Below are 13,636 nucleotides of genomic sequence, written 5' to 3'. Positions count from 1 at the left end.
CGTATCCATGTTCTCTTGCTCTATTTATTATTAATTAATTAATTTATTTATTTATTTTGGTACCGGGCATTGAACTCGGGTCCTTGTATTTGCAAGGCAGGTGGTATAGCCACTGAGCTAAATCCCCAGCCTATAAAATTTATTTTATTTTATTTAAATTCATTAATTTCATTGGTACATTTTAGATACACAGTATGATGACATTCGTCATTTGGAATTTGAGCTATTACATGAAATATCTTAGTCTGTGCTCTCTTTGACTATGTGCTTACTGATAAAATCTTTGATGTACTTTTAGCAAATGTGTAAAGTTATAATTTTTAAAATGTATTTGAAAAGATGCTGATCTCATACAGTCAATAAATATAAATTTTCTTCTTTAAGCCAGTGAGGTCTCATAATTCTCTAAATGTTGACTGACTTAGATCAGGAAAGGCTCTTAAGCAGGGCTTTTGGGATTTGCACAGAGTCACATATACAGTGACAAAGTAGAAGCTATTGATTTACTATCAGATGAAATTCAAGTTCATAGATGAATAGCAGTCTTTACTATGAACTCACATTATACTTTGATACATTAACAACCCTCACTTACATTAAAGATAAATGGGAGCTGGGTGTGATAGCTCATGCCCAGCACTCTGGGGATACTAGCATTCTGGGAAGCCGAGGCAGGAGGATCACAGGCTTGAGCCCAACCTGGGCAACTTGCTGAGACCTTGTCTCAAAATAAAAAGCAAAGAAAGCCCAGTACAAAGCCCAGTACCACAAGGAGAAGAAAATAAAAATAAATGATGATAATTTAAATGCTTATGATTAAGAAACTGGTTAAGTGATTTAAATAAAGTCATTGTACAATACAGCCATAATAAATGTTGCCATGAATTTGTTTTCATTCAAATAAAAAAGTTGATCGCACTCAGTAGCACATTGAGGCAAAGAAGGCAGAATCAAAACAATATGTATGTGGGCCGGGGATTTAGCTCAGTGGCACCTCACCTGCCTTGCAAGTGCAATGTCCTGAGTTAGATCCCCAGTACCAAAAAAAGAAGAACAAAAAAATATATCTGTATGATACATTTTTATAAAAACATTATTAATATAACCTAAATAGCTATACACAAAGAAAAAGAGCATTTAACAAAATATAAGTGATATTTATCTTGGGGAAGGGAGTTATGGATAACTATCTTTTTTATAAACATCTGTAGTGAATAATATATATTTAATAATGATAGCATTAATGAAAGATGAACAAAATGAAGATAATCTTTCAATTATAAATAAGCGTCCACATACAAATTGTTGTTTTATCTATTTATCTGTAATTTGAATTTTATCATCTTTGAAAATATTCCTAAGGTTAAATCTTATGTCAGTCTAGAGCTTTCAGTGCAATAATAGAAATATTTAATGGAAATTACTTTGTAGCTTGAGGACAGTAACTGTGGAAAAAGTCTCTGGCAGCCAAGTAAACATACGTCCTTAAGATATTTAAGAGTACTCTCAGGTGCTGGACTGGCCTCCTCCCTTCCATCAGCCTATATTAAAGCTGGGGAGCTGAAGCTCCTGGTGCACGCGCCTAGAGATGGGTCAGGCACCCAGGCGGATTCCTGTCCCTGCTAGACACAGTTGCAGTCCTGGGCATTTCAGGTGCAGAAAATGACTCATGCTTAGAAAGTCTTATTCTTTGAAAGTGTAGCGTTATAAAAGGCACACATAGAAGAAGTGTGTAATAATAAATGTTTTGTTCTATTTTTCAGGAAAAAGCAAAGGTAAGTATAACTTCTTTTTCTTACGTTACACACATGGATTTGCTTATATATTAGGATATTTATTTTAAAGAAAATCTCATTTTTCTTCCCAGTGCTGAGACCCAGAACTAATTTTTATTTCTTTATAATTCTGGAGGCAGTAGCACTGGTTAAGAGAAAATGGCTGTATCCAGGCCCTTTTTAATGAACATTCTAGCATTTTGGTTTGGTTTATGATCTTTTTATGTATTTAGGGTAGATTCCTCTGTCATATTTGCAACATGAATTTTACCCAGTTTGGCATTTGCGTTTGGCTTTTGTATATACTTTTCTTATAAACAAATGTTTTAAATTTTTATATAGTCCAATTTATTGCTTATTCCCTTTGTCTTTGCTTGTATTATTTGTATGCTTGGTTGAGATTTATTTTTAATATCACCGTAAACAACTGCAGTAAAAAATAACCCTGTATAATGCAGTACTTATTATCTCTGTAGCAAATGTATACATAAATCTTTCCATAGTTATAATGATTTATTACATATTTTTATATATTTCAAACAAATCATTCTCATGTACATATAGTATTGTTATTTTCTAAATTCTTATTTTCATAGTTGTGTTATTTTACCATTTTAACTAGTTACATTGTATTCTATCATACTTGGACATTATTGTACATTTTTATTATTCAGGGTTTTAAAACTTGTAACATAATCATCTTTCTGCAAATTTCTTGTCCTCTACATTTTAAATTATTTCTTTAAAGCATAATCTTAAAAACAACTTTCTAAAACTATTAAAAGTGATCTCATTAGGTCATAGAATGTAATAGGTAATTGATTTCTGTAACATTTCTATAAATTATTTTTTTGAAATAGTGACTGGTATGGAATACTACCCACTCTGTAGAAGTAATACACCTCCAATGCTATTTTATAATTTTTATTCATTTTTCCGATTTAAAAAGCAGAGCCCTTAATTTATAATGAGTCCTTAATTTTCATAGCATCAGTTACTATCTAAGCTAGATATTTTCCCATTTTTGATTGCTTTGCCATTTAAATCCTGTATTTTGGCATCATATAAAACACTCTATCCAAGCTGGGTGTGGTGGCACATGCCTGTAATCCCAGCACTTGGGAGGCTGAGGCAGGAGGATAACTGTGAGTTCGAGACCAGTCTGGCCACATAGTGAGTTCCAGGTCAGTCTCAACTATGTAGTGAGACCCTGTCTCAACACCCCCGCCCCCCAAAAAAAACCCACTGTATCCAGAAAATGATGAGACTGTGGCTGCCTAAAGTGATGCTAAAGCCTTTTCAGGTCTGAGCAGCAGATTGGTACGTGCTGAACCCCCACCATTTCTTGCTTCCTCCTTTGAAGGAAGAGACAAGTAAGATTTTAAAAGAATAGTCTTTTAAAACACTGCCACAAAATTTCTATAATGTAGCTTAACACTGGAAAAACTTGTCTCTTGGCATTTTTATAAACTTGTGACTTACTTTTCCTTTAATTTCAGAGAACACATTTTACAGTTGGCTAGAAGGTAATTAGAAATGTTTCAAAACTTTCAATTTAGAAAATTTTTAAAAATAAAATTAATCTAAGATTTACGTATGAAATTTTATTTCTAAATCACTGACTCTTTTTAGGCCTCTGTGTAGAAAAGAGAGCATTCTACAGACTTATATCTGGCTTACATGCAAGCATTAATGTGCATTTGAGTGCGAGGTATCTTTTACAAGGTAGGTGATGTTTACTTTTATTTGCCTTTTCACACTTATTTTCAGGCATTCTTAAATTCTTCATGGTATTTATCTGAATGGGAAAAGACAGAGCGGCCTGAATAGAGGATATTAAAAATCTCTTCTTAAATGGTGGTAGTCAGGCATATGGGAACTGTTGCTACAGTTGAATAGCTCTGATTATCAATTCCTTACCTTCTTTTAAGAAACTGCTTAAAATCACACTTTGGAAATACTGTTTTCTTTTGTCGTGGGAATTAAACTAGCTCCTAACAGCAGTTTATTATTTGTTAGATGTGACAACAGAGCCTTTTTATGGGCCAGCTCTAATGGGTAAAGCATTTTCCCTGTTCTTTATGGTTCAGGGACACTGTTGATAAATGAGACCATGATTCATTTTGTCTGTAACATCTTCTGGGAATTAGAGGGTTTTACCTCTCGGAAACAAAATAGTGACTATGACTTGAAGTAATCCTTCAAACTGTTAATAATTTCAGATAGTGATTTTTCAATTACATATTTTGATTTTATGAATATGTTTATAATTCAGAAATGTGATTTTTATTAGAATTACTTTCTCATTAAAACATTGAATTCATTTTTAAGGCTGGGTTTTAGAAGATAAAATCTTAATATGGAATTTTTAAGGGGTAAATTATAAAGACCAGTTTTCTTTGGTATGTATATAAATGCAAAATGAAATCAACATCTGCAAGTATAAGTAACTTAATACAATTAAAGTGAAAGTTATTTAAGTAAAATTCAGTTTTTAGTATTTTTCTCTTCCCAGATACCTGGCTAGAAACGAAGTGGGGACATAACATTACGGAATTTCAGCAGCGGTTTGATGCAATTCTGACTGAAGGAGAGGGCCCACGAAGGCTTAAGAACTTGTATTTCCTCTACTTAATTGAATTAAGGGCTTTATCTAAAGTGTTACCATTCTTTGAGCGCCCAGATTTTCAGCTCTTCACTGGAAATAAAATTCAGGATGAAGAAAACAAAATGTTACTTCTGGAAATTCTTCGTGAAATCAAGTAAGTTATATTGCACTTTACACATCAATAGAGAAGTGACAAGTGGTATTTAAGATTAAATTCTTAAATATTTATATGGAGAAAGGAAAACTATTTTATTTGTTTTATTTTTTAATTTTTTGGTACTGGGGATTAAACTCGGGTCCCTGCGCTTGCAAGGCAGGCCACCGAACTGCTGAGCTAAATCCCTGGCCCTAAGGAAAACTATTTGAAAAATAATCAAAAGCTAATTTTGCTCATGGCACTTTTAGAATTGAGTTGTGCTTTTATTTTGATCTGTATACCAAAATTGCAGATTTTTTAACTTTAAGAACAATATTTTTATTATGTGACGCTTGCATTATGTTTGCATCAAAGTGTTGTTTTTACTGTTTTCTGCTCTATTTGAATTACATTATTTATAATTGACAAGCAGAATATTATATTAGAAGGGACTTTAATATTTATAATGCACGAGAATAAATATTTTTTATTCTAAAATGCAGGTCATTTCCTTTGCATTTTGATGAGAATTCACTTTTTGCTGGGGATAAAAAAGAAGCCCAAAAACTAAAGGTAATTATTTTATACTTTAATTGTTACAGATAAACTGATTAACATATGCAGGTATGAATATAAATTCATGTATTACTCATAAAAGAAGAGAATAACATGATGTTTACCAGAAGCTGGGAAGGGGAATGGGGGAGGAAAAGAAGGTGTTAATCACAGGGTATTGAGTTGTAGTTAGAAGAATAATACATTAGTGTAATCTATTTCACAGAACGGTGACTATAATAAGTAATAATAAATTTTACATTTCAGAATTGCTGAGTCGGTTCTAAATGTTCTCACTACAAAAAAATAAGTATGTGAGGTATAGTGGATTTATCAGCTAGCCTGATCATTTCACATCGCAAACCTAATTTCAAAATACAACATTGTACCCCATAAACATAAAGAATTGTCAGTTTTAAAAATAAGCCCCTATATTTATACTTAATAGTAAATTTTGAGATACACACACACATATATGAAAACTTGGAGTTAGAGTTTTCCTTATAGGCAGGTCCAACTTAGGGTCTACTTTGTATTATGTTCAAAATAACAAGTAGGGGTCAGAGGTAGAGTTCAGAAGTAGAACATGAGCTTAGCACACTTGAGGCCCTGGGTTGCCCCCACCAAAAAAATCTCCAAAGCAAAACAAAAACCCTACAACATAAAATAATAAGCTGTGTATTTCTGTATCCTTTATAGATGGGATGGCTTTCACCTTGATGGTTTTATGTAATAAATAGGGTTTAAAAATTAAACAGAAGGACCCAGAACGTAAGTACTAGTATTAGCCTGTCTTTTTGCCGAAGAAAATTCTAAAAATGGTATTGGTTAAATTAAAAGATGGTGTTTAGGAGGAGCTGGCACTGTGTGACATTTTGTCAGCCAGCTTACGCACTGAGCATTAAAGGCAGGTCACAGTGCCAGCATGTGGCTGTGGGACGGACAGAACGAGGGGGCTGTGGTCATTGCCTTGCCTCTTAAAGGGGTATGACCTCAGGCCAGGCTGTGCTGAGTATGGATTTGCCACCAGATGCTACGAAGATAAAATCTTACTAGGAAGACTTATTAAATACTGTGTATGGAACATGATTTTTGACATTAAAGGGAGACACAGCTCCTACCCTCAGGGGATTTTCCAGACTATTTGGGAAGTGAAGTAAAATTATGTTTGTTTGTTTGTTTTTTTTTTGGTACCAGGGATTGAACTCGGGTCTTTGCGCTTGCAAGGCAGGCCACCAAACTGCTGAGCTAAATCCCCGGCCCAAAATTATGTTACTGTTGTCTTTACTAAGCTATTGGTAAGCAAAGGGAATAGGCCCTTAATACCACGGGGCTTGATCTGATTTCATTGGAATATTTATAACCAGCTTCCTCTGTTATTCTTGGTTTCTTTCCATGATGAAGAAACTTTTTATACATCTTGCAAAAGAAAGTGCTGTTAGATAATAGTTCTTGCTCTCCCATCTATCTCCTACTTAAAGCATTTTTGCTATAAAAACATACTCAGTGGTTATATAATCTCCCAAACAGTTTCCAGGAACTAGAAAGTGAGGGGGAAGATGCTTCAATAAGACTTATTTTTTGCCTACTATTTTCAGTATGTTCCTTATTTTAGTTTACTTGCTGGTTTATTGGAGAGTGTTTTAGCATCAGCCCTTTTCAGATTGTGCAAATTAGAAATATTTTTCACAATGTTTTAATTTGATCAAAACTCCCAAATGCTTAGCTTTCATGCGTGTGAAGTTTATGCAAAGTCCTTACCTAACAATTTTTTTGAATCCAATTTTAGACAAAAGAGGTTTAAAAAAAGCATGTGAACATCAGAGATTTCCTTCTTTTTCTAAAAGTACTTCGTGGTAAACATTGATTTGAACAGTTATATTTATGAACTCATTTTTTTAAAGTCTAATTGTGATTCCTTTCTACTCAGTATATGGTTAGAAATAGAGGATTTACCTAAAACAGAAATATTTAAATGTTCAATTTAAAATAGAATAGGGTCTCACTTGAAGACATACAAAAACATTTGATAATTTGGATGAGAATTGGTTAGTTGATTTCACTGAGTATAAATCACAGTGTACCACCACAGTACATTTCATTATTTTGCCAAAGAACTATAATTAAACATAATTAAAAAGCCAGGTGTGGTTACACACAGATTCTGTCTGTGCTACTCCAAAGGCCAAGGCAGAGGATTGCTCAAGTGCTGGAGTTTGAGGCTAACATGGGCAACTTGGCAGGACCCCATTTCTTTCTTTCTTTTTTTGTTTTTTTGGTACCGGGGATTGAACTCGGGTCCTTGCACTTGCAAGGCAGGCCACTGAACTGCTGAGCTAAATCCCCGGCCCCAGGACCCCATTTCTTTAAAACAGACAAAATAATGACCTAAAACTGTTTGCCCGTACAAAGAGGATTTATCATTCTGTTAGGTTCTGGTTATTTTGAGGATCCTAAATTTTTCTGAGATTTAATGAGGTTATTGACTATGATTGTTATTTATGGAAGCTGGGGAGATTTTCTCTGATTCTCATAATCTAACCTGTTAATTTGGTTCTAGCATGTTATGATCACCTAGGTAGAAGATGCATGCTATTTTATGTGCTTGTTTTTAATTTACCATTTTTATTGCATTATTGAAAGCATGTACAGACTTTCTGTGCATAGCATGTAAAGACAGACTCAAGAACTGCCACCTTCAAATAATTGAATTACTGTACATTCGAATACTGAATTTAGACAGTGTCTACAGAAGCAAGCATAATCTTCCAGAACACAGGCTTTTAGCCTTTACAAGTATTAGAGACTCCTAAAGTAAAAAACATAAAGCTTTTTTCCCATGAAAGTATATTTTTAGTATCTATTGATTGTGAAAGTATATAATTGCCCAAAAGCCACTATGCACTTAGTAATATTTTAAAGGAAAAGTTGTATTTTATTGCTCATAACATTTATATCCATTTGGAAATTGCAGAGCTGATGTGGGAAGTATTTATTCTCTCTATATATAATCTTATCTCATACATGCATTTTGTAGACTCTGACAATAGCTATTAAGTCTCCTGGAGTTCAGTAGCTTGTAGGATGAGGACATGTGCTTTAGAGCCATTTTGTTACTCTGTTGTTATTTGAAATGTGATTTTTCTTTAAGTCCAGGTCATAATACTAGTTTTAAGGGACACCTTAAATCATGAAATCCATCTAGAATAATAATGGGTAGTTTTTTGAATAGTAGGTTTCAAATTAGATTACCTCTTCCTGAAAAGGCACAAAGAATATTAAGAATATATGGAAACAACTCCAGACATACTCAGCCACCTCATCTTCGACAAAGGAGCCAAACACCCTCACTGGGGGAAAGAGCCCTCTTAATAAATGGTGCTGGAAGAATTGGGTTTTGACATGCTACAGATTAAAACTAGACTTACATCTCTCACTGTGCACTAAACTAAAATGGAACTAAACTTTCTGGAAGACAGGTTAGGTAAAACTCTTGAAGACACTGGCATAGGAAAAGATTTCATTAACAAAACCTCAGTTGCACATGAACTAACACAAAGGATCAACAAGTGTGATCTCATCTTATTAAAAAGGATCTGCACAGCAAGAGAAACCACCAACATAATGAAGAGACAACCCACAATGTATAAAAAAATTTTTACTAGCTGTTCCTCAGACTAAGGTCTACTATCTAGAATAAAGAATTTTTAAAAATCAGACCTCCCAAATTTAAAGACCCAATCCCAAAATGGGCACCTGAAATGAACAGACATTTGTCAGATCAAGAAGTAGAATCAGCAAATAAACATATGAAAAAATGTTCAGTACCACTGATCATTTGAGAAATGCAACACTAAGATTCCACCTTACCCCAGAAAGGATGGCTGCTATCATGAAATCAACCAATAACAAATGCTGGCGGGGCTGTGTGTTGGCGGGTAGGAACCCTTCTCCACTGTTGGTGGGAGTGTAGACTGGTGCAACCACTGTGGAAATCAGTGTGGAGATACCTCAAACACTAGGAATAGAGGTCCTCTTTGATCCAGCTATTCCCCTGCTGGGTGTTTTCCCAAAAGAAAAGCATCATACCCCAGTGATATATGCTCACCCCTGTTTATAGCAACATAGTTTGTAATAGCTAAATCTTGGAAACAGCCCAAATGCCCATGAGCTAGTGACTAGATAAAGAAGATGTGTATTTTAAAAAAATAAAATGGAGTACTACTTAGCCATAAAGAACAATAGAGATATTTATAGCTAAGTGGATGCACATTGAGGCCATACTCTTAAGTGAAATAAAGAGGACACAGATGTATAAATACCAAATAGTTTCTCTGGTGTGAGAAACTGAAAGGGTAATTGAGGATCATAGTGTATAATAGATAATGTGAAATTGGAAGAAAAGGTCCAAAGGGGAAGGGAAAGGGGAAATGGGGGTGGGGGGGTAGCAGAAAGAAAAAAATATGAGAAAAGGAAAAAAGAGAAACAAAGTCTTTGTAAATAGGGAGGGGTGGAGGGTTTGAAGAGAGGTCAGGGGAATGGGGAAAAAATAGGAACCAAGATATATCATATACAGGTACAAACTCCCAGTGATGACTGTCATGTTGTATACCTAAAATGTGCCAATAAACTTAATGAATAAAAAAGAATATATGAACTCTGGGTTGAACCCAGAGTATAGTTTAGCACATTTTTTGCTTTTCAAATTATAGGCCAAGTGAAATAATTGGTGCTATATCTGGAATGTTGGTTTTCTGCTTAGAATAGTGGGAGCTTAGGATTCCACTCTTAGGACCAGGATAGAATGAGTCCCTTGGAGGAGCAGCTAATAATTTCCACTGTAGTAAAAGAAGGTTGCATTCTTGGCTTCCCTTCTTTTTATTTTGTATTTCTTACTTTGCATGAGCTGGATTCATGTTACTCTGTTATAAGCAATACAATACCCCAGTATTGCTAGATACACGATTATGTAATAAATACATTAAAAACAAAGCAAACAAGAAACACCAGATTCAGCATAGCAGTGAGGATGGGATACTGAAATTTCGAAGGATACTTGGGGAACTTCAGTTGTACTTGGAATAGTTTCTTTCTAAAACTTGGTGGTGAGTAATGCGTGTTTAATATATTTTGAGTATTTTTGTGTTAATAAAAAGAAATCCAAGCCATAATTTAACTGTGGTGAAACCAAAGATCTCCTTCCTTCTTTTTCCCTTTTTCCCTTTTTGGTAAATGATGTCTTCTAACCCCTGTCCTGCCACGATCGACAATTAATAACTGCATACACGAGGGCCCATCAGCTAAGTTGCTTTTTATGTTTTGGCAGATAGATTAGCCTTGGACTCAGGCAGGCCTGGGTTCTAAGTTTGCTACTTACTCGATGGGAATTTAGATAAGGTACCTAATTTCTCTGAGTCTTGTTTTTAACCCATTAGGGATAGCTTATAATAATATTTACTTTTAAAAATTTGTGGTGATAATGAAATATGGTTGTACCTGTAAAGATTCTGGTGTGCAGGAGATGCTCAATGAATTTCAGTTCTTTTCTGTTTTTGGTACCACATAGTATCTTTCCCAGTGTTAAACACATAGAAGGCACTCAGAAAATACTTATTATATGTGCTACTGAAGTGAGCACTCAAAAAATACATATTAGATGACCACATATTATATCTTTTTTTTTTTTTTCTAGTATTGAGGATTGAATCCAGGGCCTGCACAAGCTAGGCAAGCACTCTACCACTGAGCTACGTACATCCCCAGACCTACATAGTACATCTTAATAACATTTTGTTAAATTGTCTTTAGGAGGACTTTCGGCTGCATTTTAGAAATATTTCAAGAATCATGGATTGTGTTGGTTGTTTTAAATGTCGACTGTGGGGAAAGCTTCAGGTAAGCAAGTGAAACTTGTTTTTCTCATTTACCCTTTGCATGAATTTTCCTAATTTTTTTTTCTTCTATTATAGACTCAAGGTTTGGGCACTGCTCTGAAGATCTTGTTTTCTGAGAAACTGATAGCAAATATGCCAGAAAGTGGACCCAGTTATGAATTCCATCTAACCAGACAAGAAATAGTATCACTATTTAATGCATTTGGAAGGTTAGTATAAATGTACTGAAATCGTTTCTGCTAGCTAAGTCCAATGCAACATTTATACTCTCAGATAAAGCTAGGTAAGGAACAGCCTTTTTAGTGCAATAATCTCCTTAGAAATGATCTTACAAAATACCTCAAGTATGTTTATACACAAAATCATTAGATGATTTTTAAATATTCATCTATTGACTTATTTCATAATTAAATTATAGATTGGTACTGATACTCACCTCACTGAATTGTCCATTTTTTCTAATTTTTAAAAGCAGTTTTTTGTGCTGTCCAATTTTTTTAAGTTCTTAGAAAAATCATGTTTAATATAGTTGCATATATGTTTCTCTATGAACTCACCATTATATGAAAGTATTAATATTTTAAAGATAATCATTTCTGGCCAGGCATGGTGGCACACGCCTATAATCCCAGCACTCGGGAGTCTGAGGCAGGAGGATCGCTGTGAGTTCGAGACCATCCTGGGCTCCATAGTGAGTTCCAGGTCAGTTTCAACTACATAGTGAGACCCTGTCTCAAAAAACCAAAAAAAAAAAAAAACCAAACCAAAATCATTTCCTGCAAAAATGATTGCAGGTGTGAAAAAGGAACATATGTCCAGAAATTTGATGGGTGTGGTGCGCATATCTGTAGTCCCAGATACTTGGGAGGCTGAGGAAGGAAGAGTGAAGGTTTGAGGTCAGCTGGGGCAGCTCAGTGTGTAGCTCGGCTCTGTGTGAGCCCACCCTGTATGGGGGGGGTGGTGAGAGGGGGGAATTTATTACAGATGTACTTCATTCTTGATTATCAATGTAAAGAATGCTGAGATTTCTAAAACCTTTTAAATATGTTTGTGGGGTTGGAGATTGAGCCTGGGGCCTTACGCATGCCAGGCAAGTGCTCTGCCTCTGAGCTGCACCCCAGGCTTCCACATTAACATTATTTTTAAGAATTGTGTTTCTTCATTTAAAAAAAGTATGATTTAGTGTTTTGGGCTTGAGATGACTGATCAGCCCAGTTACTTCCCTAGCACCCAAGAGCTTGACGGTTATGTTTTATTGCCTTTTCTGCTACTTCTTTTTGCTGGGAAGCACAGCTAAAGTGCACTTAAAATAATGGACACACCTCCAAATAACAAGGAAAAAACTTTACTTTTTATAAAGTTCAATGAGAATAATTTGGTCGCACAATCATTTACTGTTCTCACTTTATCAGACCAATAACTTTGATTCTTTGTACATTTACTAAATAATAGCATATTATTCTAAAGTATTTGTATGCTTGTGAATATTTGAAATGTGTTTCAATATTTCTGTATTTCTAGCATTTATATTATGGACTTAAATATTAAGCATATGAATATATTTATGAATACTCAAAATACCGTAGTATTTTAATACTTATATATTTATGTATTTTATACTACTCATACTTTAATTCTGAGTAAATGATTATGGTTATAAATAAAGTACATGCATTTTTCAATATCTACATGTATATATTTTAATACTTTTATAGTAAAAATAACTAATTTCTGGACAATATTATCTTTTACCAAATTAAATGAACAATTAAATTACATCAAAATAGATTAAATGGTTTACACACATTTCCATTTGTTGAAATAATTTTAAAATTTTCTGTGCTCTAAAAATGTAAAGTGAATAACTTCTACAGAAAAAATTTGTTTGAGATGGTTTTTGAGTGAAATATTTTTTGGTTTCAGAATTTCTACAAGTGTGAAAGAATTAGAAAACTTTAGGAACTTGTTACACAATATTCATTAAGGAAAACAATTTGAAATAAGCCTGTTTCTGGATGCTGGTGGCCAAAGAATGCAGTTTCGTTCAAAGGGTAATGTAATAGCAGTGACAGTCTTCAGCCAAACATTTTATATAAGCTGCTTTTGTAAAAGGAGAGTTATATTGTTGTAAGTAAACTTTTTAAAAATTGTCCCGTCTGTGTTTAATATTATTGTGAATAAAGTACTTTGATAATGTGGTACAAAATTTTAATATTGAATAAAAGCAGGATTATCAGATTCATATATGCTAAAACCATGTAAATGATGTTTTTAAGTCTCTCAAACTAGAGTTTTGTTTAAGAAGATGTAATAGGGCCAGGGATTTAGCTCAGTGGTTCCGCCACCTGCCTTGCAAGCACAAGGACCCAAGTTTGATCCCCGGTACCAAAAAAGAAATGTAATAAAAATAAGATGTGGCAAATGTGACAAATATTTAAAAGGAAAATACTAGGGAGGCTCATGAATGACTCATAATTAACAGCATAGATTTTTCAATACATATAGGGTTGTCAGATTTAGTGAGTAAAAATGCAGAATGCCCAGTTAGAATTGAATTTGAGATAAACAACTAGTTTGCTTTAAAATATATTACATGTGATATTTGGGACATACTTATACAATAAATTATTCATTATTTGTTTGAAATTCAAATTTAACTGAAGGTCCT

General features: G+C 34.1%; 1 protein-coding gene across 1 annotated transcript in view; it reads left to right on the top strand.

Moving 5' to 3' along the window:
* Ero1a (endoplasmic reticulum oxidoreductase 1 alpha) overlaps positions 1-13,353 on the top strand; it is a 38,583-nt gene extending 25,230 nt beyond the window's left edge. Inside the window, exons 10-17 of the mRNA XM_010632695.3 lie at positions 1,764-1,775; positions 3,275-3,301; positions 3,408-3,500; positions 4,291-4,537; positions 5,023-5,092; positions 10,883-10,969; positions 11,044-11,177; positions 12,892-13,353. Coding sequence (XP_010630997.1) covers positions 1,764-1,775; positions 3,275-3,301; positions 3,408-3,500; positions 4,291-4,537; positions 5,023-5,092; positions 10,883-10,969; positions 11,044-11,177; positions 12,892-12,952 — 731 coding nt within the window. The 3' untranslated portion in view covers positions 12,953-13,353. The remainder of the gene's footprint in view (positions 1-1,763; positions 1,776-3,274; positions 3,302-3,407; positions 3,501-4,290; positions 4,538-5,022; positions 5,093-10,882; positions 10,970-11,043; positions 11,178-12,891) is intronic.
* The last annotated feature ends 283 nt before the right edge of the window (positions 13,354-13,636 follow it).

This window comes from Fukomys damarensis, unplaced genomic scaffold, assembly GCF_012274545.1.
Source record: "Fukomys damarensis isolate Sample0158 unplaced genomic scaffold, DMR_v1.0_HiC HiC_scaffold_17, whole genome shotgun sequence".
Classification (NCBI taxonomy): Eukaryota; Metazoa; Chordata; class Mammalia; order Rodentia; family Bathyergidae; genus Fukomys; species Fukomys damarensis.
This window is presented reverse-complemented; position numbering and strand designations above follow the sequence as displayed.